Source organism: Amblyomma americanum, chromosome 9, assembly GCF_052857255.1.
Source record: "Amblyomma americanum isolate KBUSLIRL-KWMA chromosome 9, ASM5285725v1, whole genome shotgun sequence".
In the NCBI taxonomy this organism is placed as follows: Eukaryota; Metazoa; Arthropoda; class Arachnida; order Ixodida; family Ixodidae; genus Amblyomma; species Amblyomma americanum.
In genome coordinates, this window is record NC_135505.1 from 83,463,339 (window position 1) to 83,489,523 (window position 26,185).

Genomic DNA, 26,185 nt, shown 5'->3' on the forward strand with positions numbered 1-26,185 from the left:
CATTAAAAACAGCACAGAAACATGGGCAGCTGGGAAATATTTCTCCCACTAAAATAAACAAAATTACAGCAGTAGGTTTGCAAGATGGCGTAACTGTCTCGCACTGAACATCAACTTTGTACTGACGGCTCACTTGATTTCCTGTGGTCATGACCATTAGTGCCGACAGTAGCAGGTGCTTACGGAAGTACACAGCAGGTCTATGGGATCTCACATTCTTATCGGTGAAGACGCTTGATCTGTAATTATTGGCTCTTGCAGATATTTTGAGAGCCTGTTACGGGGAAAAGAACTATAGTTTATCACTCTTCCTAACTTGCGGCCTTTGTCCCCGCAACCCTTCGCATTCCTCATAACTCTGCAGATTGCAAGATTCTAAAATGTTAACCACAAAAGAAGTGATGAGTGCCCCCAATTTAATGCAAAGGAGTGATCTCTGCTTCGAGACCACTTTTATTGTTTTATCAGAAAAGGAGCTGAATTTTTTTGCGGCGCCACCAGCAAGTAATAAGACCGTTTTCTCTGTTTCCATATTATGATATCTTCGCGAATCGTCGCACATTTCGATGAGTACATACAATAATGAATTTCTTCAAGAAGAATAGTGAAAATTGAGCGCCCTACTCACATATTCCGCCATTCTCGTCCTTGCCTATCTTTCATAGCTAAGCCTCTAATTACCTTCAACACCAGCCCCAGCCCTAGTCACATAGGACTATGCCTTGAATGCTCGCCGATGTAGGCCTAGTAATTACTCGAAATGCTTCCCTGCGATTCGACGTGTTTTGGATTCACGACCCAAAGAGGGATACACAGAAACACGACTTGTTTTCGTAGGTTTCTGAGATATTACATTAATTTTACACCTTCTATTTATATTTTAGGCATCTGGTCAAGTATTTAAAATATAGAAAGGCAGTTGAGCTTGTTTCTCTCTCCTCGTATACCTGGCAATCTGGATAATAACAGTTTTGGCGCTGTTGGTACAGCATCAGATAAGAACAGGGAGATCACGTCTGTCTGAGTAAAATCCTTCATTGTTGCTGTTCTTCTTATCATAAGTGTTAAATCACTCTCCGCGCGCACTAACTACGTTCTTTATTTGGCGGCTCTTCTGCCTTAATGACGCGTTGTTGCTTGTGTATCCAGGGAACCATTTCTTCCTCCCGTATCTTTTATTCTCTTCCACCTCCGTAATACGAAGCAGCGGTTATAGAGAAAGAAGTGCAGGTGCTTTGTAAAATTCTAAAAGTGTGCTTTCTAAAGTGTGCTTCTTAAGTGTGCTTTTACCAGTGCTGAACTCAAAAACAGTACTCCATTTTGCCGCCGTGTTGGCTAAGAGGTGCCTTGTCTCTAGGTCGTAAAAATTGCCACTATTCTACGCATAACTAAACACCGAGCAAACGTTAGGACCTCAATCAGTTTTTCACAATAGCAGATATATTTATCAAGAATTGGTATTATTCTGATTTTTAAATTGCTTCTAAGTGGCGAAATACAATGTTTCATTCCTTTACACATCTACTTGCTCGATATTATGTTAACATTTTTAATATGCAACAGAAGTGCCATCTGTTGCGGTACATTGCGACTGCAAGAATGTATATTTTTCAAGTTACCTCATCTTTATCATGCTTTTGAGTCTTTACAGTTTGCTTCTGGCATTGTAAATATTTGAAGAATAAACCAAGTAAACTAAAATTTTATTTATTAGCAGTTCTCGGTACTAACAGCTAAATGTCCTGCGAATTGTGAACACTCATAGAGCTGCAGGGATGATAACTATACTATTGACATTTGTTCCCCATTCTCATCATTAGTTTATAACGTTATGGCCTCAGATGGGTTATCTTAACCACAGAGTGCTTTTTTTCAGAATTCTTTGAGCGCCTGACGAAGGATTCGTTTCCTCTGAAACACCTTTTGCACCATTGATCTATGTTTCCCTCCTGCTCTGTTACTGAAAACACTGAGCGCACAATGGGAAAGCAGTCATTCACTTTTGCATTATAGCGGCCCTTCCACCCAGGATGACTCGCGCCGGTGAGGACGGGCTATTGACGCTAAGGCTGTGAGTCATATAAATACAGTTCAAGCACGGAAAGAGCGCCAGTTTTATTACCCACCGAGCGGTTGCTTTCGCATCACACGCGTTGTTTCACCAAAACGACCCTTCAGCCTGTACGGGAAGCAAGCATAAGCCTGCAGATGCACATTTCTGATGCTGAACTAGCCTAGAGCAAAGAAAACCGTGTGCTCAAAACTGGCGGTCCATCGACCCTGAAGATAGCATTTCAGAATAAACCTATTTAATCAATTTGGATTCTTGAAATTTACTGGACGGGTTTTGTGAACACAAACACACCGCATCTTGAGCGACTTGTATTCCGGTGTTTCGCGGTAAGAAGTGACAATGCGCATTTTTATACAAGTCACGAAAGCAGAATGTGTGTTGTGTTTTTTCTTTGAATGTAATACAGAAATTTCAGTCTTCAGTACTTTTTTTCTCAAAACGCAGGTGTGTTTAACTCCAAGATTTTAGGACAACCAATTTACTGCTTTCTGGTATCACCCATATAAAGAAGAACAAAAATACCATCAAAGGAATGTTGTTTATCTTTCATTCCAAGTTTTCAAGTGCAATATGTGTTTTTTTTTGTGAAAAATATTGTCCCTTATTTTTATTTGTGACTTCAAATGTAGCTAACCAGGTAACATCAGTATGTAGAGCGCGAGATAAATGCAACACATTCATCGAGCAAACAAGTGTGGTTGTTTTTATTTGCTTGAGTTTGTTTCCGGGGTTCTTTTCTATAAGAAGCAGTCTAATTGAACCGAATGATATTTTTTTTTCCAAGGCTGCAATCAATGAGCCAATTTTTTTGTTTTGAGTTGGCAGTGATTATTACTTATAGTAATCATCCATTTTTATCCAAACTGGGTATTTTCTGAGAAACATTTTGCATCTCGCCTTTCAGAGAAAAGTCTATATCAGTAGTTGATCAGCTGGTTTGCCCTCTTTGCTATTGTAATTGTTTTCAGCAACGCACCCAAGCATTTATTCTCATTTGTTTCAAAAACTATAAATTATCATTTCTAAGCAGTTCATCTAATTATATCTGCCTGCATGAAAATTGTTTTACACTGAAAATCAATCAAGCGGCAGTATTGTGTTTCATAATATTGCCACGGACCTGGCTCGAGCTACCTGCGCGCTAAGCCGTGACGAGGACGAAGTGGTCGCGTTCGCGTGAGGCGCGCTCGAGCTGGCTCTGTTCTGGGCGATTAAAAACCTCGGCCGTTCTGCGGTCCCCCTCTACGTCTACGACTGTTCTCCGTCTGGCCTGTGACATCTGGTGGAGGTGCTGGGTAGCTGAATGCGAGCGGCCAATTCACGCTCGGCCTGTTCACGGCGATCGCTGCTGGTGTAAGTCTCCAACAGCTGGCGACGAAAGTCCTGCCACGTCGTTAGACTCGTCTCGCGGTTTTCGTACCAGATCCGAGCGGCGTCTTCTAAGCTGAAGTAAACGTTCCGGATCTTAGCACTGTCGTCTCAGCCGTTGAAACGCGCAACGCGCTCGAACTGATCAAGCCAGTCTTGGGCGTCCTCCGAGTATCCGCCGTGAAAGGGCTTCGGGATCCGGGGATTTTGCAGGCTCACAAAAGAAGCAGGTATGAACGGGGCGCTGTCTGACCTTGCTGCCGTGGTCGTAGCCATGGGTGCGCTCTCTTGAGGCTGGAGTCCGAATTCTGGAGACAAGCCGCGGAGCCTGCGGCTGACACGATGGACGGGGGATTCACGCGCACACTTGCCAGAGTGCGGCAGAACTACTATTGGCCCAACCTTGCCTCATGTGTGAAGCGATATATTCGGACCTGCCGTGAGTGCCAGCGTAGGAAGACGCCGCCTCTGAAACCGCCTGGCATGTTGCAACCTATCATGCCTCCTAACATACCCTTTGAACAAGTCGGCATGGACCTCCTCGGATCATTTCCCTTGTCGTCGGGAGGAAACAGATGGATAGCTGTTGCAACCGATTACCTGACGCGTTACGCCCAAACGCAGGCTCTCCCTCAAGGCACAGCGTTCGAAGTTGCGCTTTTCTTTATGCGTGCAATAGTGCTTCGACACGGCGCTCCGTCCGTCGTCATCACAGACCGAGGGAAGGCATTTACAGCTCAGCTTGTCCACGACATCTTTGAGCTGAGTCACACCAGCCATCGAACAACGACAGCATACCATCCCCAAACAAATGGGCTCACAGAACGCCTTAATAAAACACTGGCCGACATGATTTCCATGTACGTGGATGTGGAGCACAGAACCTGGGACCAAATACTCCCCTACATCACATTCGCGTACAACACTGCGACTCAAGAAACAACCCGCTTTACACCATTCCGTCTAGTCTACGGCAGAGAAGTGCGGATGATGCTGGACGCCATGCTCCCGTGCGTGGATGATGACTTGACACCAGATGCGGGCTCCTTTGTCGAACAAGCCGAGCAAGCTCGCCAGCTTGCTCGTTTGCACATCACAGCTCAACAAGACACGGACTCCAGACGTTACAACCGGCGCCACAGGGAGGTTACCTACAACATCGGTGACCGTGTGTGGGTGTGGACCCCTGTCCGCAAAAAGGATTGTCCGAAAAACTGCTGCACCGATATTTCGGACCTTATGAGGTGCTCCGTGGTGTTGGAAACGTGGATTATGAGGTTGTTCCACGTGGAACTGTGGCTACCGGTCGTCGGCAACCACGGACTGACATTGTGCATGTAATGCGACTTAAGCCATACTTCTCGCGTGTGAGCGATGACGCTCCACTTTAAACTGTGTTCGGGTTCTGCGTATTAATTTGTTTCTTTTTGTTCGTTTCTTTTTTAAACATTGTCTTCCTGCTTTTCCTGTTCGTTTTCTGCTTTGTACATACCCTCGCATCGGGACGATGCTCTTCTTTTTCGGGGGACTAATGCCACGGACCTGGCTCGAGCTACCTGCGCGCTAAGCCGTGACGAGGACGAAGTGGTCGCGTTCGCGTGAGGCGCGCTCGAGCTGGCTCTGTTCTGGGCGATTAAAAACCTGGGCCGTTCTGCGGTCCCCCTCTACGTCTACGACTGTTCTCCGTCTGGCCTGTGACAATATTAATAAGCTTTTATTCCTGCGCCTCACATTTGTACATTCTTAGGGCTAGCCAAGCCGCGAGGCCTTGTCTGGCTGCACCGAGCAGTCAGCTCAGCTGGTGGTGCAAACTATTTACAGCACTATAAATAAATTAAGTACTGTTTGATTGGTACTATATTGCTAATAAGGATGAAAGACGTAGGCCGACTACAAAAGACAGGAACTCACTAGCAACCAAGGCATTTTTTTCAACGCTCCATATAAATACGAGTAAAAAAAAAGTGAAGCAAAGAAAATCCTTAGAATTGTAGACATAAAAATTGATGATTACCTACTACTATCTGCAAATGCAATTTCTTTTCTTGGCAGTAAAATAAATAGTTGGCTGACACAGTCGCCTCGATTTGCAATATGGAAGGCTTCTACAATCTCTCGAGTCCTGTGATATTGTGGTACAAAGATGATCGTAGTTAGCTCGAGGTGAGCTTCCCAGCATTTATGTGTATACTCTTGCCTCATTTAGCACTGCCTTTTTTTCTGGTTTCAAATTAACTTGCCTCAACATTAATCCGTCATTTCAAGATCACGTTTTTTCGCCTGGTATGGCTTCATAAAACGTCTATATTCACCGCACGATGAACTCAACGCTGATGTTGGCTACGATACGTCCTATTATAGCTAAACATACGACTAAAATAATTTGGAGGAATTCACCTCTTATCAAAACTATTCAAATGACAAGCCTTGATTACATCAGTACAGGTAAAAGAAGCTGAAATCGAGAGTGGAATCGTTGTACAATAATCTAGGCAGAGGAGCTACTTTTATGTCCAGTTTTCATTTACTAATGTAAAATCTCCGTGGTAATTTTCGTGCTTTTCCAACACGAAAAAAATATTTTTCATTTACACCTTCATATGATATTTTGTACGCAAGTCTCTACAGAAAGCCATTTGACCGACTTCTTATATTCATTGGAAGTAAGCACCTTTCGAATGTGCCTCGAGAAGCTATAAAATAAATATATGCTGTAAAGGCCTAGTCAGTTTAGCGCTGCTTTGTGCCATTTTGCTATTCACCCTCTCATAGAGTTATATATACCAATATTGCTTTGGCTCTGTTTCATACTGCAGAATGTTTGAAATGACTGCATTTACCTTCATAGCTAAACAAAAACTGGAATTAGTTTTCAACTTTGTAAGAAAGGTAGTTCTACCGCCATTCATATTTGTCAGATACATTACAGTATATTTCGGCCTTCTTTAAGACTTAAGCCTACCTTATAGAAGAACGTGCTATATTATTGTTTGTAATCTTTGAAATACGAAGTGAAAGTTAACTTACTGAAAGATCACTGATTTAACACAGCCTTTCGAAGAATAGAGTTTTATCGTTTCCTAAAGTTCTTTCAGCCATCACTCTATTGATGAACCTCTTCAACTACATAAGAAGTTCTTCCTACGATCACATTTTGTTATCGCTGAAGTATTACAAGACCATTTAGGACTACATTTTTTAGAATGCGTGTACTAAAAAAACGCTCCTATCACATGACAGCGATTCAATCCCTGCTCTCACGAACGACTCATGCCAAAAATAATAGAATATTTTTTGCTGCAAAAAAAGATACAAGGGATTAACGCAGTCAAGAGACGGCACGTGCTCTTGATTGCTTTTTTTCCTTGCTTGTTTTAAATTATTTTTTTCGCTGACAATAACTCCACGGCGACACCTCCACTATAAATATTCAACTACAGACCTTGCCCAGCACTTCTGACTTCAGACACGACACTATGTCATATACAGAGGGAATGAGAGATGAGCATCAAGTCATCAACAACACTTTTGACAGCTTCCTCGGAACACGAACAAGAGCCTTGCTCGTGTACCGTGTCCGTGCACAAAGAAAAATGAATAGCTAAAGGTCATCGTACTCCTGCTACAGTCATGATCATTGTAAAATTTATGGGGAACGGTGCTCACGAAAACTATATAGACGTCAAACGCTGCCATTGAGGCCAATACTGCTTGATGGTTCAAGCACCAGCTCAGAGGAAACGTACCGTGGCGTTTAATGGACTATAAGACTACAAAAAGCTGCGTTGAGACTAATGTTCCTGTCATGCGCGGAGACATCTGACGCTTTCTAGCCTTTCTTTACAACAGAATATATACGTCTTGAACACCGAGCCACTTACCCTGTTGGAGCAATCAAAATTGACACCCCGGTCTTTAAGAAGCTGCAGTACGACTGGATCAGTGCAAGCCTTGATGGCTGAAATTGTAAGAAGCACGTAAGAGGCAAACTTAAGGATGAATATGCCAGAGATACTAAATTGAGGCACGCCTATGTAAATGACTCTGGGAGGTGTTTATTTGGGGCTATGAAAATTATTTCTGAAAGTAAATGAACGTGCGAAGTTCATTTACTCTACAAAATATTGCCACTTTTTCTCTGAGACTTTCTCTGTACACATGTGTTCACGTCCTTATGTCATAATGTGGCCACCGAATCGCAATTCCAGACTAGTATCATCAATATGCTTGTTTTTATTTGAGTCACAAGTTTACTTTTCACTTGCGGCTTAGCCCCCAAACTACTGCTGACCGAGAAAGCAAAAATAGTAAAAGTATTGACCATATGCAAAAGCTCTGCATCGCCGCATGATTGTTTTTACTTGCATTCGAAGGGAAACTTTCTCGAGTATATCCAGAGAGCAGATATTTCGGACTCTCTATCTTATGATAACCTAAAGTATGTTTAAAAGTGAACGCTATGATCAAATTCTTCTAATGCATCATGTTCCTCTTTTATATATTTTACGCGGCGCATTGCGAAATCAAAATGCTACCCCCCATGAGGTATTCTTCAAATCACTGTTTTCTTCCGTCATCTGTTCCATTGACCTTGAACATAGAACGTTCCTTACTTTTATTTGGGGGTATTTCGTGAATATCAAGAGGTTCAGCTTCTTGCTTTGCACTAGCAAACTCTTAAGGGTGTAAGGAGAGGAGATGGTGCACAATTTATTTTAAATTTTTCACGCTCACAATTCTTCAGTCAGATAAGCATTTTTTATTCTGTGAATAAAATTTGCTCCAGAAGAACTCTAATTTAGCGAATCACATTGAAGCGCTCTTTGCTCCTCGGTGAACGATCCCGATTCTCTCGAAGAATCCCGCCACGGTGACCTTGAATATTAGGCGGAACAAACGTCAGCATGGAAGAGGCGGACAACATGAACCGGCATCTTTTAAGCGCGATTGCATGTCATGTCTTCCAGTCTTGTTTGTTTTGCGCAGTGGTGCCAGCATTTTTAGTCATTTTATTAACGAATGAATATATGTGTTTCTTTGGCTGTTCAAGATCACGCCTGCACGCGCACGCAGAAACTAAGCCGTAATCGGCTTTCTGAGCAACCAATTTACGTTGTCTCACATACGGGACTCACTTCCTTGTGAATCGCATATCGCGGTGCCTCCAGTCATCTAAAGTCACAGCAAACAGTCAATGGAAGGTCTCCTACAATAATTCTAAGCAAACACTTACGCATGATGATCTGTATGCAAGTTTGCTTTAATGTACTGCCTCACGCAGGCACACATGGGTGCATTCTAGAAGCCATTGGTTAGTAGCATATAAGCATTCAGCCCTAGTGAAGTTTCGACTGAAATTGTCGGACAGCGTGCAGCAATGTAAAGACACCACTGACACTCCTGAAGATAACAAGTGCTAGGCTCCCGCCCTTGCAAGTCTTCATTCGGCGCAAGCAAGAGCTACAAGCGCCAAACATGCACATAATGAATACCAGCTTACTGTTGACGCATTAGTGCCAGAGATAATACAGTTTTAGTTTTTCAGCTAATTTTTTCTTTTCAGTGAGAGTAGTTATATGTATATATAGAAATACAGGCACGCGAGAATATCCTGTAAATATTTAGTAATATGTTAATTATTCATAAAGTTTTGAGTTCTTGCGACAAATTCCACGCGAAAAATAAACAAAACGACCATAATGTTGTTTCGCGTCCCATAGAGGCTTAGAAAACGAAAAAATGCGCACTCACGCAACTGTCGAAAAGCAGGTATCGTTTAACCATAGCACCTTACAGATCAACATTTCTCTCATTATTACTCAGTTGTTCCTTTAAGTTATGCTCTTGTACATCTTATGCGGCCCTGCGATCCGCATTTGATGTGCTTGTTAGTGTAGTTTTGGTAACACATACCATAGAAGGGAGTGATGCGTGGCAGTTCCCGCTTCCATAGATCAACCTTGCTCAGCAGGTCCCGGACATCACACACGAAGAAGGCGTCATCGTACTCCTGAAAAGGCGACGCGGCAATGTGAGCATAACTGGAGTCCACCTATCTGCCGCAGCGCACAACCCGTGTCAGTCACTTCTTACTGCGGTGAGATTAAAACGCTGCACAAAAAACGTATCCTGTGGGGTAAGTAGTTTTTTTTTTTTGCAAATGCTCCAAATTTCATCTACACCTTGGAATAATAAACTGATCTAGCTTTTTTTTTTCATCTTTAGCAGTAGTTGTTTTCTTCGAACCTATTGGTCAAACAGAACTAAGTAAGTGCTTACGAAGTCATGTCAGCGTCTGAGTAAGTTTGAATGGTTTCTTAATTCTTTATGCATTCCGATTTGCTATTGCAGTTTTTTTAAGCTGCCTGGCTTCACTGGTTTCCAATACTTTCGGTTCGCAAAATGTGACGAATGTACCAGTAAACCACTCGTTCCTAAATTTCGCACCGTGGCTCTATAATGCGAAATTCAACAATGTGAAGACAGACCATTACAACTTCAAAGAAGCGTTGCTGTTGAGCGCTGTCACTCATTAATACTGGCTCAACGAAAAAAGCTCGAGCTTTTCGATTCGAGCATGTATCTTGCTGTAACCCAAAATATGATTATTCCAAAGATCTCTCTTCTAGCCACTCTTTTTCAACTGCAGTTCGGCTAATTTCTAAACATTTATTTTGCGTTACTTAACCCTTTAATCGTTCCTTGTGTATCGCCAAGATTATTGTACACCGAAGTGGAGCAATACGCCAAGTAATACTAATTTCTTAAAAAAGAGCGAAATACACGGACGAAGACAAAAGGGACACAGACAGCAATTCTTGTTGGACTGACTGTCTTTTCCGTATTTCACTCAGAGGCGACCAGTGACAAGACTGCTCCGCCATCTACCGCAAGGACTACTTAAAATACAAGTTGGTTAAGGAGCCAGTTAAAAACCCTTATTTACGAAACAACGAAGTAACGCTAGCGCACACACCTTATAGGCTAGTTGACGGCACACTGTTCCTCAGTGCTAATCTATGTATTGGTCTCAGGTGGATATGTGTTTCGCTGCTCGCTGAGGTGTTCTTCAAAAAATATTGTTCCGATATCTTCCCAGTCCTGGTCTCTTAATTTCTCCTGTAAACAAGTGGTGAACACGAAAGAAGAGATCGTGCCTCCCTGGCTAACATTGTTCCTGATATGGTTTTTATTAATTTCTTTATGCAGGGCTATGTCGGCTGTGCGGCCGTTAAAGATATATTCGAGTATTTTTGTAACTGGTTTTTCTCCAACCGGGTTTAGCAGTGACGGCGTGAAAAAAGTTTTCTGGTATTTCGAAGGCGTCAAAAGCTTTCTGGTCATGTATGAAGGCTAAACGTGGCGTATTCGAACCGTTTAGGTCATTTGCTTATACTTAAATTGTGTTGGTTTAGAACAAAGTTGCACGCATGCAAAGCAATCTATTGATTTTCTTCGAAACCACTAAAGTGATTTTTTTATTTTCTATTCGTTTGCCTGTAGGTGAATGCAAACTTTTTTTCGAAAAACTCATTGTTCCCGCCAGTTACAAAGTGCGTGCTGTGATTAGATTTTTTTTTGTAAAGAGATTATCAGCTGCCAGAAATGATAGAAAGTTGTATCTAGGTATTGTTACAGGCGACGGTACTTGAAAATTTTATAAGTACGCACAAACAAAAAATGATCAGTGCCGTGACGCCATTCAACTGCACCAAAATTTAAGAATTCAACCAATCTCCTCACTCACGTCGATAATGCACGGCTACCATTTTCAGGGATGAAAAGAGCGTTCTTTTGCTTAATTGTATGAAACGAGGGCGACAAATGCAGCTGACGTGTACTGCTTAAGCCTCACAAAACAGGCATGCGATCAAAAATCGACGGCGTGCGAAAGTGTCGTACGTAAAATTGCTCCTTCGTGACAACACAAGTCTTCACAATGCTGCCTGAACGAAAAAGATGATTCAAGATGTTGGCTTGGAACTTTAGGATATTCCTTTCTACAACCAGACATTGCACCTAGCGACTATTCTTTCAAGGTACTGCTCCGCTACATGAGAACTTTTGGCCTGCACGATAGGCTGTGACTTTACCGAACGCTGCAGCTTTGCAGAGTGACTTCAAATTCCCGCTACTCTGTATTTCCTTCATTTTATATCCCCTAACTCATTTCCCCTCGTGCAGGGAAGCAAACCGGATATTCTTCCGGTTAACCTCCCTGCCTTTTCTCCTCCTCTTTCTTTTATACAAACAGTGACTTGGTAATAAGGGAGTAATTACTCATTGGCATCCACCCAAGCGCTGCCATGCGGCTACAAAGGAAAGCTATACAGCTTCCACAGAAACTTCGTAAAAAAAATGCTTACTGGTCTCTTGTTCGAACCCGGGACTACAGCTTCACCAGAGTATATGGGTGGTTTGCCTACGAGTAATTTTCTCGCTTATTACAAATTTACTCCACCCTGGGGCATTCCCCTAAACATTTGACCAGTGACATGTTGCACAAAAGATTTAAGACAGCGAGTAACACGAGGTCGCCGTTGTCAACTGGCTCAATTTTTAGGCGGCGAACTTGTATGCAGAAAGGTGGAAGAGGCTGGTGCAGCGTTATGAAAGTTCTTCGAAGTGAGCAGCGATAATGTAGGTACGGGAAGCTGGTTTGTAGGAAAATAAAACTGCCCCTAAAAACTTTACTAATAAACAAATTTTTTTGATGACCTAAGAGTTCTTTTTGAACATGTCTTGTGTATTCGGGCTTTTTATATTCTGGGTATTTCTGTGACATCGCATTGATTGTGCAAATATGGTCTATTGTCGAGTAACCTTCACGAAAGCTTGCATTGTAACATAGGTAAGATTAAACGATTTTAAAGGAAAATAACATGCCTCACCTTGAGTCTCCGGCACAGGCAATGTGATGCCGACGAAGGAGCGAAATATATTTTTCAAATTGCTTAAATATTAAACGAATAGTAAACACCACTATTTATGCACGTTTCTGCATCTCGAACGAACAGCGAAGAAATTGTGCTAACAGAGAAGATCCCTTCGTATAATGATTTTAGTGTGGCTCGGTCTCAAATGTTTGGACTTCTTTTCTGAGGTGTTGGGTTTTATATTAATTTCTTGGGTGGAGACTGAAATCTTACAGCGATGATGTTTTTTTAATAACACTTCTGTTGGGCCTAGTTGGTGCATGGTGATACAGATGAACGATATGCGCAATCTATTCGATGTGCGCAACAATAACAACTATAAAATAGTTGTTAGTGTTGCGCCAGTCCTTGCGTTTCTCCCGTATATGTGCTTCGTATAATAGTTTGCGCGCATCATTCATCTGGATGATGTTTTTGTTCTCTTGGCTATTCAAATCCAAAGACTACAGAATTACAGACTCCAACGTGTTTCCTTGAAATGTGCCTTCAAAAGGACCTCTTCTAACGTTCTTTGTAATGACGCTATTTGCATAAAGATGTAATGAAAAGATGTTAATAAAAGTTCTAAATAATAATCCTATCCATGAATCTCTGCTCCTCCTCAGCTATCATTGCATGGCGTAGCACATGCTAATCAGTATGCTCTGCTCCTTTAAAACACAAGGAGTCTCGATTTTTATTCGGTGAAAACTGCAGCTTCCAGCAGTCGCAATAACTATCACGGCTACGCATTAAAAAAACGGCTTATATCTTATCAGTTTTAACGACTTCCAAACAGTACTCTCTCTGTCCTCTTTTTGATATAACGAAACCGCGGTATGTTCATTCCATTCCTGATATTCACGGTGGTAAGACAGATATTCATACTATCCAAGATTTAAGCCTGTAAACCGCTAACCTCATTTTATGTCATTTCAAAACGCGTCACCTATGCAGCGGTCCCTGGTAGCAAGAAGCCTTGATTTTCTTACTATCTGCCGCCTTCTTAGCAAAGGTTCTATTTCACTGCCAAAACTAACGAATAACGTGGAAGCGTGTAATAAATATCAGCTTTTGCGTGTATCGCTACGCTAATCAATGTTGTTGTTTTTTTGGCAATGCATGTTTCACGACAACGTGCACCTAGTGGAATAGGGGGGAACAACCGCCTGTAACGTTGTCCACCTTTTGAGCATTCCGTACAGGGATTTGACTAGACTGTTTTTTGCCTTCTTGTTTCCCATTACGAAGCAAATTAAAAAGCGCCAGGAATAAGCCACAACATAACATCAGTAGATACTCCACAAATAAGCACCCCAATGCTTCGTCAGTCTAGCTGGCAGCAGATCGGGCCACACCTGAATGTCTATGATTCTCCTGGCCACTTTGGCGACAGTTCCATCCGTATGAATTGTTGATGAGTTTCCAGTTGAGACCTCCATCTCGTGCACCAGCTGTAAGAAAACAATACACTTTGTTACTGTTGTGGTATCGTCTCCTGTGGCTTACGTTTACTAGCAAGAGGTTTTGTGCCTTTGAGCCTGGAACATTTTGCACAGAGGGCGGTGTTATATGACGATATTTTTTGCTGCATGGTCATTGATTTTTAATGCAGCTTGTGTCTCTTAACACTTTCCAGAGGCTAACACCCTTTATAAGGTGTCGATAGTACTTGTTCGAACAGACCAACTTGAGAGATACACATTACACGAAAACTATAACCGCTGATGTCGCTTTACTCACACAGAATTTTATTTTTCTTTGTATCCATTTTCGTATAATGTTTTAGTTTTATTTTTTCTTAATCACCATTTCAGCGGAGTGTTGAAATTTTCGATGTAACATAACGCACCTCGTCTGTGTAACCATTTTACAGCCCCGATCCTTCCAGGAATCAAACCTCTGTTCAGTGTTGTATGTAATGATGGTGGATTTTTGAACGGTTACAGAAAAAGAAAGGCATCATCATCATTGCGAAAGCAGAACTGTGCAGCTTCGATAGTTTTTCAAAAGCCTGTGGCTTCGTGTAAGAGAACAAAAAACGCTTTTTTCACTTTATATGTCACATGTGATAGGAAGTTTGAAATAAAAGTATGAGCTAAAGTTTGGAGAAGACGACGAGGTTAGCGACAAACATTACGTGTGTTAACCCAAGAATAAAGAAGAAGAAGAAGTATTCGCTGAGGTGGGAAGAGATAATTGGTGGAGCAGAGAAGACGAAGACGACGACAAGGCTTACGTGGACTAACGTCAAGGTTATAAAAGCGCGAGAGAGAGCGAGGCACGGGGGGAAGAACAGAGAAGCGGAGGCTCCGGCGGGTCAGGGACACCTCAGTTGGAAGAGAGCAACGCCGGCTACTGCTCCGGCGACCTCGCGTTCTACGGTTTCGCACCGTGGACTTCCTGTCGTGCCTGAGCCCGTTCCGGGGAGTCAACGGAGGACGCTACCACCTGCTACGGCAAGGGGTGTCTCCAGCGCTGTTGCCACCCATCCGGGTGGTGCCCTAAACGCCGACATCACCAGCCTCACCTCCACGGGCACTTGGACCGGGAGCTTGTACGACGCGGACAACGACGCCGCCAGCGACGCCAGCTTGAGCACTTCGACCTCCACCTCGACGCCGGCTTCCTGGATGCCACTCACTGGACCCATGCGACGCTTCATCAGCACCGAACCGTGAGCGCGAGTGCCGAACGCTAGTAGACTGGGTGTTCCCGGGTAGTGTGTATTGGTAGCCTTTGTGTTTTTGTTAGGTTTCTTAGTTTTGTGTGCTAGAGACTGTGTCACGTAATGTCTAATAAATGGGCGTCTGTGTGGGTACACCTGTCGCCTAGTTCATTTTCTGGGCCCGAGTGTTTTCCGCGCACCCGTGACAGAAGTCGAGTTGCTTTACTAGTAATAGAACACGTGGAAAGTCAACGAAAAAAGGCTGAGAATTATAATGTACGCCTTTCGCAATCGCTGATGAAGTTGACGAGATTGTGAGTTGTCTATTGGCGCGTGCGGGACCAAGAATGCGTCTCATCGAATGGACAACAAATAACTGCTCAAGTACCCTCGCGATCATGAAAATGTACACTCTTGAAATCAGGAATTTGGAATAGAAGAACTCGCACTTCTGCGACACAAAATTTAATCAGGTAACTTCTGCATCAATGTAAAAAGAAGATTAAATTGTCGAGCTCGGATTTTCTTTTTGAAAACCTTCGCCAGTTTACGTAGGATCGAGGCAGACATGAAACCCCCGGAACATGATTACTGGTAAAGAGTAAACCTTGATAACACGTTCAACGTGTTAAAGTACTGTAGCCGCAGAGATGAAAGAAAGGCTGTCACAAAAAACAAGATGACCAGCTTCATCCTGCCCTTTTAAAACTTGCACACGTGTCAGTCGTTTTAGGTGATTTGTCTGTGCAAAAAGACCTCAGCGGGAGTCCTTTGCACATGCAAATGGCGCTCTTCAAGACAGGCACAGCTCTCTTCGAACAGCGGTTACAAACGTTTAAAAGTGCATTCTGAGGCCGAAATGACCACAAGCATACTCATATAATCAGGAACCCGCAAATGTTCCTACGATGCATTTTTCACAGGAACAAAAAATTCATATTGGAACGTTTTTCACCCACAAAAGCCGACGGGACTGTTTCAGCTGGCGACGATTTTATAGTCACTATTGCGGCGCACTTCAACGAACCCATAAATACAACAGTTACCTCTTTTTAATGTTTAGTAAACACGATTACCTAAGCACGCTCTGTCACTGTTTGCTAAACATGGTTTCTGTTTTTGCCTCTGTACTTGGCTTTACTCCTTTTAGGTGAGATCGTTTTTTGGAACCTCACCAGTAATTGGGAGTAGCAGCACAACATTATTGCTCTGTTTTAAAGGCCAAACTTTTGGACAATTAACGTTACAGGCGCGTCCTACATTAATATACTTCGCCTCTTTGCAGCGTCTTCTCTTTTCAGAGGCACAAGCTGCTAATTCGGGCGACGACAAAGTGCTATTGTGGCAAGCGCTCCGATAGCAATGCTGAGAAATCGGCGCTGTGCTAAAGGGCGAGCGCCTAAGACATTAGAGAAATCCGCTAGTACTGAACTGAAAGCCCAAGGTGAACCGAAAAATAAGAGGCAGACAGACCAGCAAAGGCAATATCCGCAGACGCGCCAGCAATCGTAGAACAGATACCTAGCAGGCGTAGCCTTTTCGGAATGAACACGGAACCACTACAACACATCGCTTAATACATACCCCGATTCAAATTATGCTGTTCTTGAGATTACACTGTTAGCTTACCCTTTGAATACTCCCCAAGTGTTGCTGATGAACTGCCGCGCAACAGAGTTTTACGGGGGACGCTTTGAATTATGAACACATCAGGAATTCACTAAAAGCTCATTTACTGCGTTTCGTTAGAAGCCTGCGCACGGGAATAACTCGGCGTCCACTGACACTATATTCGCTTATTTTCTGACAAGGTGTGACGTCAAAGGAATAGAATAAACTTCAATAACCGCACAACCGCAAGCGGGATTCGAACCCGCCGCAGCGAAAAAGAGATCAGTTTCGCTGGCAACTGTATTAGAACACAGCGCTTGCGCAGCTTTTTGTCTCTTTATTGCATTTTAAGCCTCGACATGGTAAACTACTCACCTCTCGCTCTATGCTTCGCGTGTCGACGTCTTCATAAACTTTAGGCAGCGCACAAGCCAGTCAAAAAGCAAGATAATGTTGGCATTTGCACGCGCGAGCAGAAATTCGAACGTTATATATTGTGCTTGACGTATCATGGCCTTACCTGCTTATGTACCATTAAATACAACACAACAGAAATTGGAATGTGTGGTCTACTTTGTGGCTACAAAAAAGGCACGTGGGAGCACCCTCTAAAGAGTATGCAGCAAATCGAATGGAACGACGAGAGACATGAACGCAGGCATTCTGTTATCATTGTTTTGAACCAACTCAGTAGAAATGCCTAATGCATCATCAGTGCCAGCTGCTCAGCGTGTCATAATCATTTTTTCAACCCTGATGAACAAACTGAACAAAATCATTTCAGCACAACACATCCAGTGTGATAGGTGCGCAGCTCGACCGACAGCTGTCGCTGCCATAGAACGTATGCTACCGGACAAGTGCACCGCAAATTTAAAAGCGAAGGGTTTCCCTTTCGCTTTCTTACAAGAGAACGCACCAGACGGGAAACATTGCTTGGAAAACGCCTAACACTTGGACGCTGCTCTAGCAGGCGTAGAAACTTAATGCTTTCCCGCACATTGTATTTCGGGCTTCTAGAAAGCGGAGTGGCATTATTCGAGACCAGCTAACTGACGCTTAAAGCTCTAGTATTCATTGCGCATAGATTACGAACCAGTGAAAGATAGGTGCTATTCATATCGTTTTTTTTTTGTTAGCCTGCACGCTTCTCAAGCCTGAGGGATGTTAGCGAATCATCTTTGACTCATTTTTTTCTCTTTTTCTTTCTAGCCCAAAAGGTCAGGACACGCTCCAAGTAACTCAGTTCAAGCGAAATCTAATATTGCTTAATAAACTATATTGTGGATTTACTTACGGGCCAAATATTTTCGATAGCGGAGCCAACTAGTTTTCTAGATGGTGTCTTAAAAAATGGCTGTTGTTGTAGTTTTTTGTATATTCATCCCCGGCATGCGGAATGTCTAACAACTAGCCCCGCAAGAGGTGCTGTTAAATGCACAATGTCCTGTTTTATTTTGCCTCAAGTCCCGTCAGTCTCAGTGGAGAAGGAATTTGAGACAATTCGGCTGCCTTAAGTGGGGTCCATGATGGATTCGGCTGTGATAATGTCAGAGGTGGCCATTTGATAGCTTTTGACCATTTTGTGTGAACAGCGGTTCTAGCTATAGTTGCAACGTGCGAAAATTTAGTGACAAGAGACGTAGTCACTTGTGTTGACAGATGGAAAGCAATTATTTGACAAGCACGAACTTTCCGACGAGACTGCGATGTTTTCGTTTGTAGCGTCGCCCATGACAACATATAACTAATGCAGCATCAATGTTCTGCAAACCAAAATTACTACCCTGAACACGAAACACCTCGCACACCTACACCCTATATTTGTGCTATGAAGTAAAAACGGCAAAATCTGCGCGGCATACCAGATTCTCTTTCATGAGTACCCACGCACTCCCTGGTACCAATGGATAATGAAATCAGCCATTCAAATTTTGAAGAGGCGCCAATCCCTGCTCCTCTATCCTCAAATTTTCTGATTTCCTGGGACAACAATCGTCAGAACGGAAGATGATAGCAATGTCTTCTGTAAGAGCGTAATAATAAATTGCAGTTGACGCCAATCTAAACAAAGAAGAAAGTCTGGCATACAGGCATCATGATAAATTTATAGTAAACAAGTTGACAGCACTGTGTTCTGAAGGAAAGTGCTGGAAACAAAACGCTGAAACGATGAACCAGGACTGCACGAGGGCACAGTACGGCAGAATACAGGCAGACAGCACACTCCTGTATGTGGCGGCGTGATCGATCGCTTTGGTGTTTAAGTTTGGAAGTTTCTTCATTGTGCATAAAAGCAACGGCGAACGCAATTCACTCAAGAGCCATATGTTTCCCGCAATATCTACACTTCGCGACCGTAGCGTGGAGAGGATCACAATGCTTACCCGCTGAGTGGGACAATAACGAGGATGCGGCAGTAGCAGCACGCAGCTCACTACCTTTGCTCACGCCACTTTTCCTGAGCGTCATCAACCGGAAACGCAAAGGCCCTTACGAACAACCCCGTGTTCAGGTGCAGAAAGACAGAGTTAGCATTTATGCACCCGCCAGTACAGAACACTGCCTCTGGCTGTATAATAGCGCTGCGTGTGCAAACAGATGGCGAGCTTTGATAGAGTGGTCTCAAGCCAGGTGGTGTGGACCCTGCCTGTAATCATCATACGAACATACGGGAACTGTGCGCCTTCTCTTGCGGAGGCTTCCCTCGCGCTTTTTGTAATACTTATAAAATTTACGAAGCGTGCACCGAGAGGATAATGTCAGTCTATTCTCCGGCTGGCATCCGCTGTTTTTTTTCCTTTTCAGACTGCGCATAGCGTGAATGTGAAACACGCAACTGCGTCCATAAAACTTGTTACTAACACTGCAATTTTTGAAGTTTCTTTCTGGTAACCTCAAGTTGCCTGTAGCGCAGCGCAATCTTTGTATTCCTAGGATGAAATGCTGCAATGTTTCAACCCTGCTTTTCAAGCTGCAGGTAAGTGATGAGAAAGCAGTTCAGCAATGATGTTATGAGGCACCAAACACTCCTAAAAGCACTATGCCAGCGTGAAAAAATTAATCTAGAAGCATACGTGAACTGTTCGCCTTCTTTTGCGTAGGTTTCATTCCTGTCTTTTTTTCATGCTGGCAGAATTTATGAATCCTGTACATAGAAGGTGAACGTGAGTCGTTTCTTTCGCCCTTTCCTATGGTTTTTTTTCTTTTAAAAGTGGCGCTCCTAATCGCGGTAAGCGAAAATATTTTAGTTGGTAAGGCGAGAAAAACATGGTCATATTTTTTTCTATCGCCTCTACTTTCAGTTGCCATCATCATACTGTTTACTACGTGGTTTAGATATCAACGCGGGTCACAATTCCCACCGGGACCTTTCTCTTCTTAAAACCTACCTTCTCTCTGTCCCAATGTGCGCATGTGAACACCTATTTGAGCACATAGAGTTGCCAGATTCCAAAATGTCTAAAGAGGTATTTACACGAGACGTTACTCTTACAGAAAAATTTGTCACGACCAAGTAGACGACCGTCTAATCGATGTGTTGTGTGTGTGTGTGTGTGTGTGTGTTGTCTTCTTGTGCCGCTTTTAGCGCATTCCTTCGCATAATTCAAGGCGAAGCTGTGTTGCTTGTGCTGCCCGGGCCTGATTTCCCCGACAGGACTTGCGCAGCGTCTATCTTATTAAAGAATGTCAATTTCCAGACGGATGCCAAGCGTATACAAAAAAGACGCTTTGGTTTTTCCCCGCTACTAAAATCCCAGAGCCACAGATGACCCCATCGCCCAGATAACCCCACCCCGTCCGCATCGACCATAGACGAGAATGGGCTTCTGCAAATATGAGATGTGCACGTATATTTTGCTCTTTTTGCCGAAAAAACAAGCTGTTATGTTCACCTCCATTTAAAAACAAGCACAAAATATTCTATGGTCTAAAGAGATATTCTGAGTGTATTTTGGAAACTGACTTTTTGTAACGGCTTATAACATTCTTTTAACAACAGCGCTATCCGCAGCAAGCCCAGTGAACTCTTCTCGCGATTGAACCATCTTCTGCCAGTACAAAATGCCGGAAAATACTAGAAAAAACTGTACCGCACGAACAAGACAAACGAATATGATTTGTTTTGCATACTGGGATGAACTGTGCCGTTAATTTTAAATTTCAATGTTTCAGTGTTTCTTGAGTGGAAAAAATGGAAGAGGAACTCGGTCCGAGCTCCGTGCGCGGTGATTGCCAGGGCGTCGCTTCATACGACAAAAGACCGATATTCATGAAAGCATGCTAAGTCGCGAATGCGATGATATACAGGCAGCCAACGGGTGCCGTTCAACCACCGATGGAACCATACTACAGCCAGCAGATCTGACTTCTTTCTCTGTGTTCAAGAAAGAGATAATTGTCTAACAGCCACAAAGGATTTTTTCCATGACAGCATCCTACTGAGGCCAAGATTTTGGGTCGGAACTCAACTGCCGGGAACACATTTTATAGCAGGTAAAATCCAACAAAATTTTGTGTAAATTAGGCTAAGGCTTAACTAAAAAATATTGCAGTGTACACTTAAGCTTTTTCTTAAGGGTATGACGCAAAAGTGTAATGGAAAAGAGGCCATATATTCGGCATTGATTACGGTCTACTTTACAATCATTGACTCCTTGACCTTCGGCCTCCTCTGGCGCTGAGGCGCACTGGCTAAACGATGCGCCACTGCTCTTCGATGACAGGTGCTTCCAACGGTTGGGCTTGTGTCACCCGGGTTGCTATTCGCTTGCTACCTCTCGCAATCTGTCCTTGCTGTGTAACTGCCACCCGACAGGCTGGGCTATTTGCCCACAATCCGATGGGCAGGTTATAATGGCCTCACATGGCCACGTGTCCTAGGTGGTTCAACTGCCACCCACGTGGCTTCTCTGGGGAAATTTTATGGATTTTCTGCACGCGGACGCTGACTACGAGGCCGGGTTTTCTGTGGTACGTGCTTCTTGACGATATTGCGTTAAAATTCTGCAAGACTTCTTATTTATCGGCGCGTGCTTAGCGCGAACGCTTTCTACACCCTCGCTAATGCACTGCCTTGCTAGCATGAACCTTTTTCGACAGAGTAGTTTAAAACGTGCCCCCCTCTCCCTCCCCTACTTGTCGCTATCGCCGCTTTCACTGCTTCCTCGCTCGCGGTAGCTGGCCGGCGCAACTTTCTACGCTAGTCCACCTTCTTCCTGCTTTCTAGTTTTAGCTGCCTCCGCGCCTTTGTATTCAGTTCTCTTCTTTTCTGCATTGCCGGCAAGCCGCCGCGGTGGATAAGTGGTTATGGCACTCAACTGCTGACCCAAAAGCCGCGGGTTCCATACTGGCCTCGGCGCTCACATTTCGATGGAGGCGATATTCCAGGGGCCTGAGTAGTGTGCGATGTCAGCGCACCTTGAAGAACCCCAGGCGGTCGTAAATTCTGGAGCCCTACACTGCGGTGTCCCTGAGTGCCTTAGTCGCTTTCGGACGTTAAACTCCCATAATCCATAAACCAGCATTGACAGTATAGTACTCTTTCGTAAAAAAGCAGTGCTCCCTTCGTGCACGTGCAGGAATTCATGGGTACGTGCGCATGTGTTTAAGCCTCCATTCCAACACATCCCCCGCCCACCACCCCTCGCTTATATTGGTGCGAGGCACCTTCCGAGCAGCCAACTGACCTGGAAAGTTCCCTTTCGTAGGGCCCTCTGCTGGATGCATCCCCGGTCACTAACTAGAAAAATAGCAGGTGCGCCCACCTGGCAGCCGCCAATGAATTTGGCAACGACGCCTAAATATGCTTGGGATCTAAGTGTTGGGAAGACCTGGGGTGGGCTCCATATAACGGTTGACGCCGTAGAAGACCGGAGTACTCGTATTTAATTCTACTCTCTAGAGAACCAAACGTACAGAACCAAACGATTGGTGCGTAGGCCTCCACCACGGTCGCAACTAAATCTGTTGCTTTGGGGAAAATTAAATAATCTGCTACACAGACGCAAATCCAACGCACTAGATTTCGCTATGCACAACCGATGGGAGCTAAATTTTTATTTTTCTCCTTATCTTGCCGACTGCTGTGTGAACATTTGCCACGTGAGCGCAAGTTTAACGAATGCAGACGATAAGAAAAAAACACACGGGCAAGCTAATTATTAGTGTTGCCTTGAATTTTCTTTCCTAAGGGCCTATTTTTTTATACTTCCATTGCATCACACTGGCTTACGGAGCGCAGACTCCGTTGCGCGCTATCTACGCTAACTAATGCGTAACTGCAAGATTCTAATAAAGTCTTCCTTCGGCGCAAGCGCGACAATATTTCTTCTATTTGCGGCACTTGGCACGCGCTTGAAATTGCGCTGGTGGCTTGTTACTCTAACCAAGCACAGCTGGTGTGCGTTTGATGAGGCGATATACGTTGCCGTATATTTTTCTTATTTTTCAGTTTTATTTTCAGTCTCCTTCAAAGCACAATGTGGAGTTGCTCCAAAAGTGAAAAAAAGCGGCTGAAGAATACTTTTGTTTTTATTGAACGATGAGTCAGGATTGCATGGTACCGACTGTGTCAGCGGAAAGCGAACGGGGACAGCGTGCTCAGAAAGACTTTAATTCCCAATTTACAATGTTTTACAGCTGCAGTTTTTGCAATTTAAAACAGTACGCACCTTGGACACCTTGCCTTCAAGCTCCCCTGCTGCATGATGATTTAGGACGGTATACGGCTGTGGCGGGATTTTTACACAAAATAATAACGGAGAGCCGCAAATCCTAAATGTTGGTTGAAACCACAAAACACAAAACGATACTGCCAACTGTGTCCATCAAATGGTTCACTTGTTAGCATTGCTTTGTCTGATATAATTGTCCCGTACTTCTGCACCTCGTCATTCTCATGATGGTTTACTTTGATAGCTTGCATTGAAATAATGCTACTCCAAAGAATGGCAAATATTCCATAACAGAGGCATTCTTCGCGTGCGAAGAACATTAATAGCTGCACTTTCAAGAGTCCACAATTTGAAGGGTCTTTAGGATCATCATCCGTCAATATAAAATCATAATAATAATAATAATTGGTTTTTGGGGAAAGGAAATGGCGCAGTATCTGTCTCATATATCGTTGGACATCTGAACCGCGCCGTAAGGGAAGGTATAAAGGAGAGAGTGAAAGAAGAAAGGAAGAAATAGGTGCTGTAGTGGAGGGCTCTACAATAATTTCGACCACCTGGGGATCTTTAACGTGCACTGACATCGCACAGCACACGGGCGCCTTAGCGTTTTTCCTCCATAAAAACGCAGCCGCCGCGGTCGGGTTCGAACCCAGGATCTCCGGGTCAGTAGTCGAGCGCCCTAACCACTGAGCCACCGCGGCGGGTTTAAAATCATGGTCCCAAAGTCTTTTCTTGAAATAGCACGGTCCTGTGCGTGTCGCGAGCAAGCTATCCCAGCAGAATTTCTCATCTCATCTCCACCTTTGCTCTTCGCATCCACTAGGCGCTTTGCTTTCCTTTATAAATACCCTGAGTTTCCAGCTAACCATCAACTGTCTCTATCTTTTTGCCAAGACGTAGTCCCTAGCACCCTCTTCACAATTCAAGATTTTCGCATGGCTTGAAGTTCTTGCTCCATTGATCAAATCCGACAGAACATACTGCTGGCAGGCCTTTCATTTGATTAAGGCATATATAACAGATGGATTCCGTTGGGACATGGGAGGGTGACAAAACACAAGTGGCTGTATTAAGCAGCTTGACGAGTGGCATGCCCGGCAAATGGCAACAGATAAAACCGGATGTACCGCCTCTGGCCTGGGTAAGATCTACATTACTTGCCCCACTTACGAATATTTGCATGAAAGCAGAAGACTGCTCTTACTGTGCCACATGCCGATTAAGCAGTCAAGAGTGCCCTGCTGCATGGTATGTCACTTGTGCCATATTTGAGATACTGAGCAATCTAAGCTTGCTCGCAGTATTGGATATAGAGCAGCATGCCCAATTTAGTAATCTTGTCCACTTTAATATTCAGAACACGTGGCACAACGTTTCAGTCGTAATCTGACTTTCAACAGGATTGAAACAACTGCCACACTCATGACAGTTTGGAAGGTACATTTCTTGCTTGAAAAATCGCAGAAGAAATTGAACCGCGGGAAACATGTCTCCAGCTACGCGCGCATTAGCTCCAGGTTATTCAACCAAGTGACAAAAGAGCACTGTTATCACTTATGGGTAAGGCGGAAGGGTGTCGCGAACAACCACGTCTCAGAGCATTCCTCATACATGAGTGAGCCCCACAACTGGACTTCGCGTGTTTGCAGATATTTCTTTCATATTGCCACGTGCCTGGCACCGCGCGACCTCTGCGTTTAGTCTGGGATTAAACAGGACAGACCTCGCTCTTGGCTTCTCTTACGCCTGCCTGCACGGCTCTCCTTGAGTCGTGGCAGTGGTGGAGGTGTGAGGCATCGATCCCCGTACCTCGCCTGTACCACGCAGCCATAGCGTACGTGGACAATGTTTAGGAAGTGGCTGAATCTTTTTCTTCCGATTAAACTGCACCTAGATTTGAACCAGAAGCGGTAAAAGACGTCGGCGTAAATCCAGGTCGTCCACTCTCCCTAAAGGAGCAACTGCGGGACGTCTTGCGTGATTTTGGTGCGGGTCTCATGTCATCGTCCAAAGTGCGACAAACATCGATAAGCACCGCCTTAAAATGCGCGAAGGCACTCTGCCTATCCATCAGCAGCCCTTTCGTGCGTCCGCTCAAGAGAGAGTTGTTATCCAAATGCAGGTCAGCGAGATGCTAGCAGACGGCGTCATCCGACCGTCCAGCAGTCCGTGGTCGCCTCCTGTCGTTCTCTTAAAGGAGAAAGACAGAACGCTGTGCTTCTGCGTAGACTGCGGGAAGCTTAACAGTGTGACCAAGAAAGACGTATATCCGCTACTGCCTGTTGAGGACTCCCTCGATAGTCTTCGGCAAGCCAAATACTTTTCACGAGTCGACTTCCGGAGGAGTCATTGCCAAATAGAAGTTGATGAGAGGGACCGTGAGAAAACCGCCTTCGTCACACCGGTCGATCTCTACAAATTCCGTGTCCATCCATTCAGGCTCTGCTGCGCTCCTGGAACGTTCTCAAGAATGGAGAACACAGTGCTCACATGGCTGAAGTGGCAGACATGCCTTGTTTATCTTTGCGACGTCTTTCTCTGTTCCAGAACACTCACGGAACATCTCCACTGCCTCTGAACTGTCCTCGAAGGCGTTCAATCTGCCAACCTTTCTCTCAAACCACGGACGTGCCACTTTGGGTTCACCGAACTGAATTTTCTCGGGCGCGTAGTGAGTGCTGATGGAATCCGCGCTGACGAGAAACTTGCTGCCGTTGCTGGCTTTCCTTGCCCCGCTGGGACATAAGTAGTTTGACGGTTCCTGGGCCTCTGCTCCTACTATCGTCGGTTCATTAAAAACTTCGTCCAGCTCGCCAGCTCTCTGACACTCCTAACTCTTGATGACCCATGATTTTCATGGGGTAGCGAA

The 26,185-nt window shown here is 44.2% G+C and overlaps 1 protein-coding gene across 1 annotated transcript in view; it reads right to left on the minus strand.

The window, feature by feature from the left end:
* Positions 1 to 26,185, minus strand: part of LOC144103474 (ornithine decarboxylase-like) — a 105,154-nt gene that overhangs the window by 18,903 nt on the left and 60,066 nt on the right. The window contains exons 4-6 of the mRNA XM_077636181.1: positions 13,716 to 13,811; positions 9,356 to 9,452; positions 7,324 to 7,400 (exon numbers count right to left, since the gene is read on the minus strand). Of these exons, the coding sequence (XP_077492307.1) occupies positions 7,324 to 7,400; positions 9,356 to 9,452; positions 13,716 to 13,811 (270 nt within the window). The remainder of the gene's footprint in view (positions 1 to 7,323; positions 7,401 to 9,355; positions 9,453 to 13,715; positions 13,812 to 26,185) is intronic.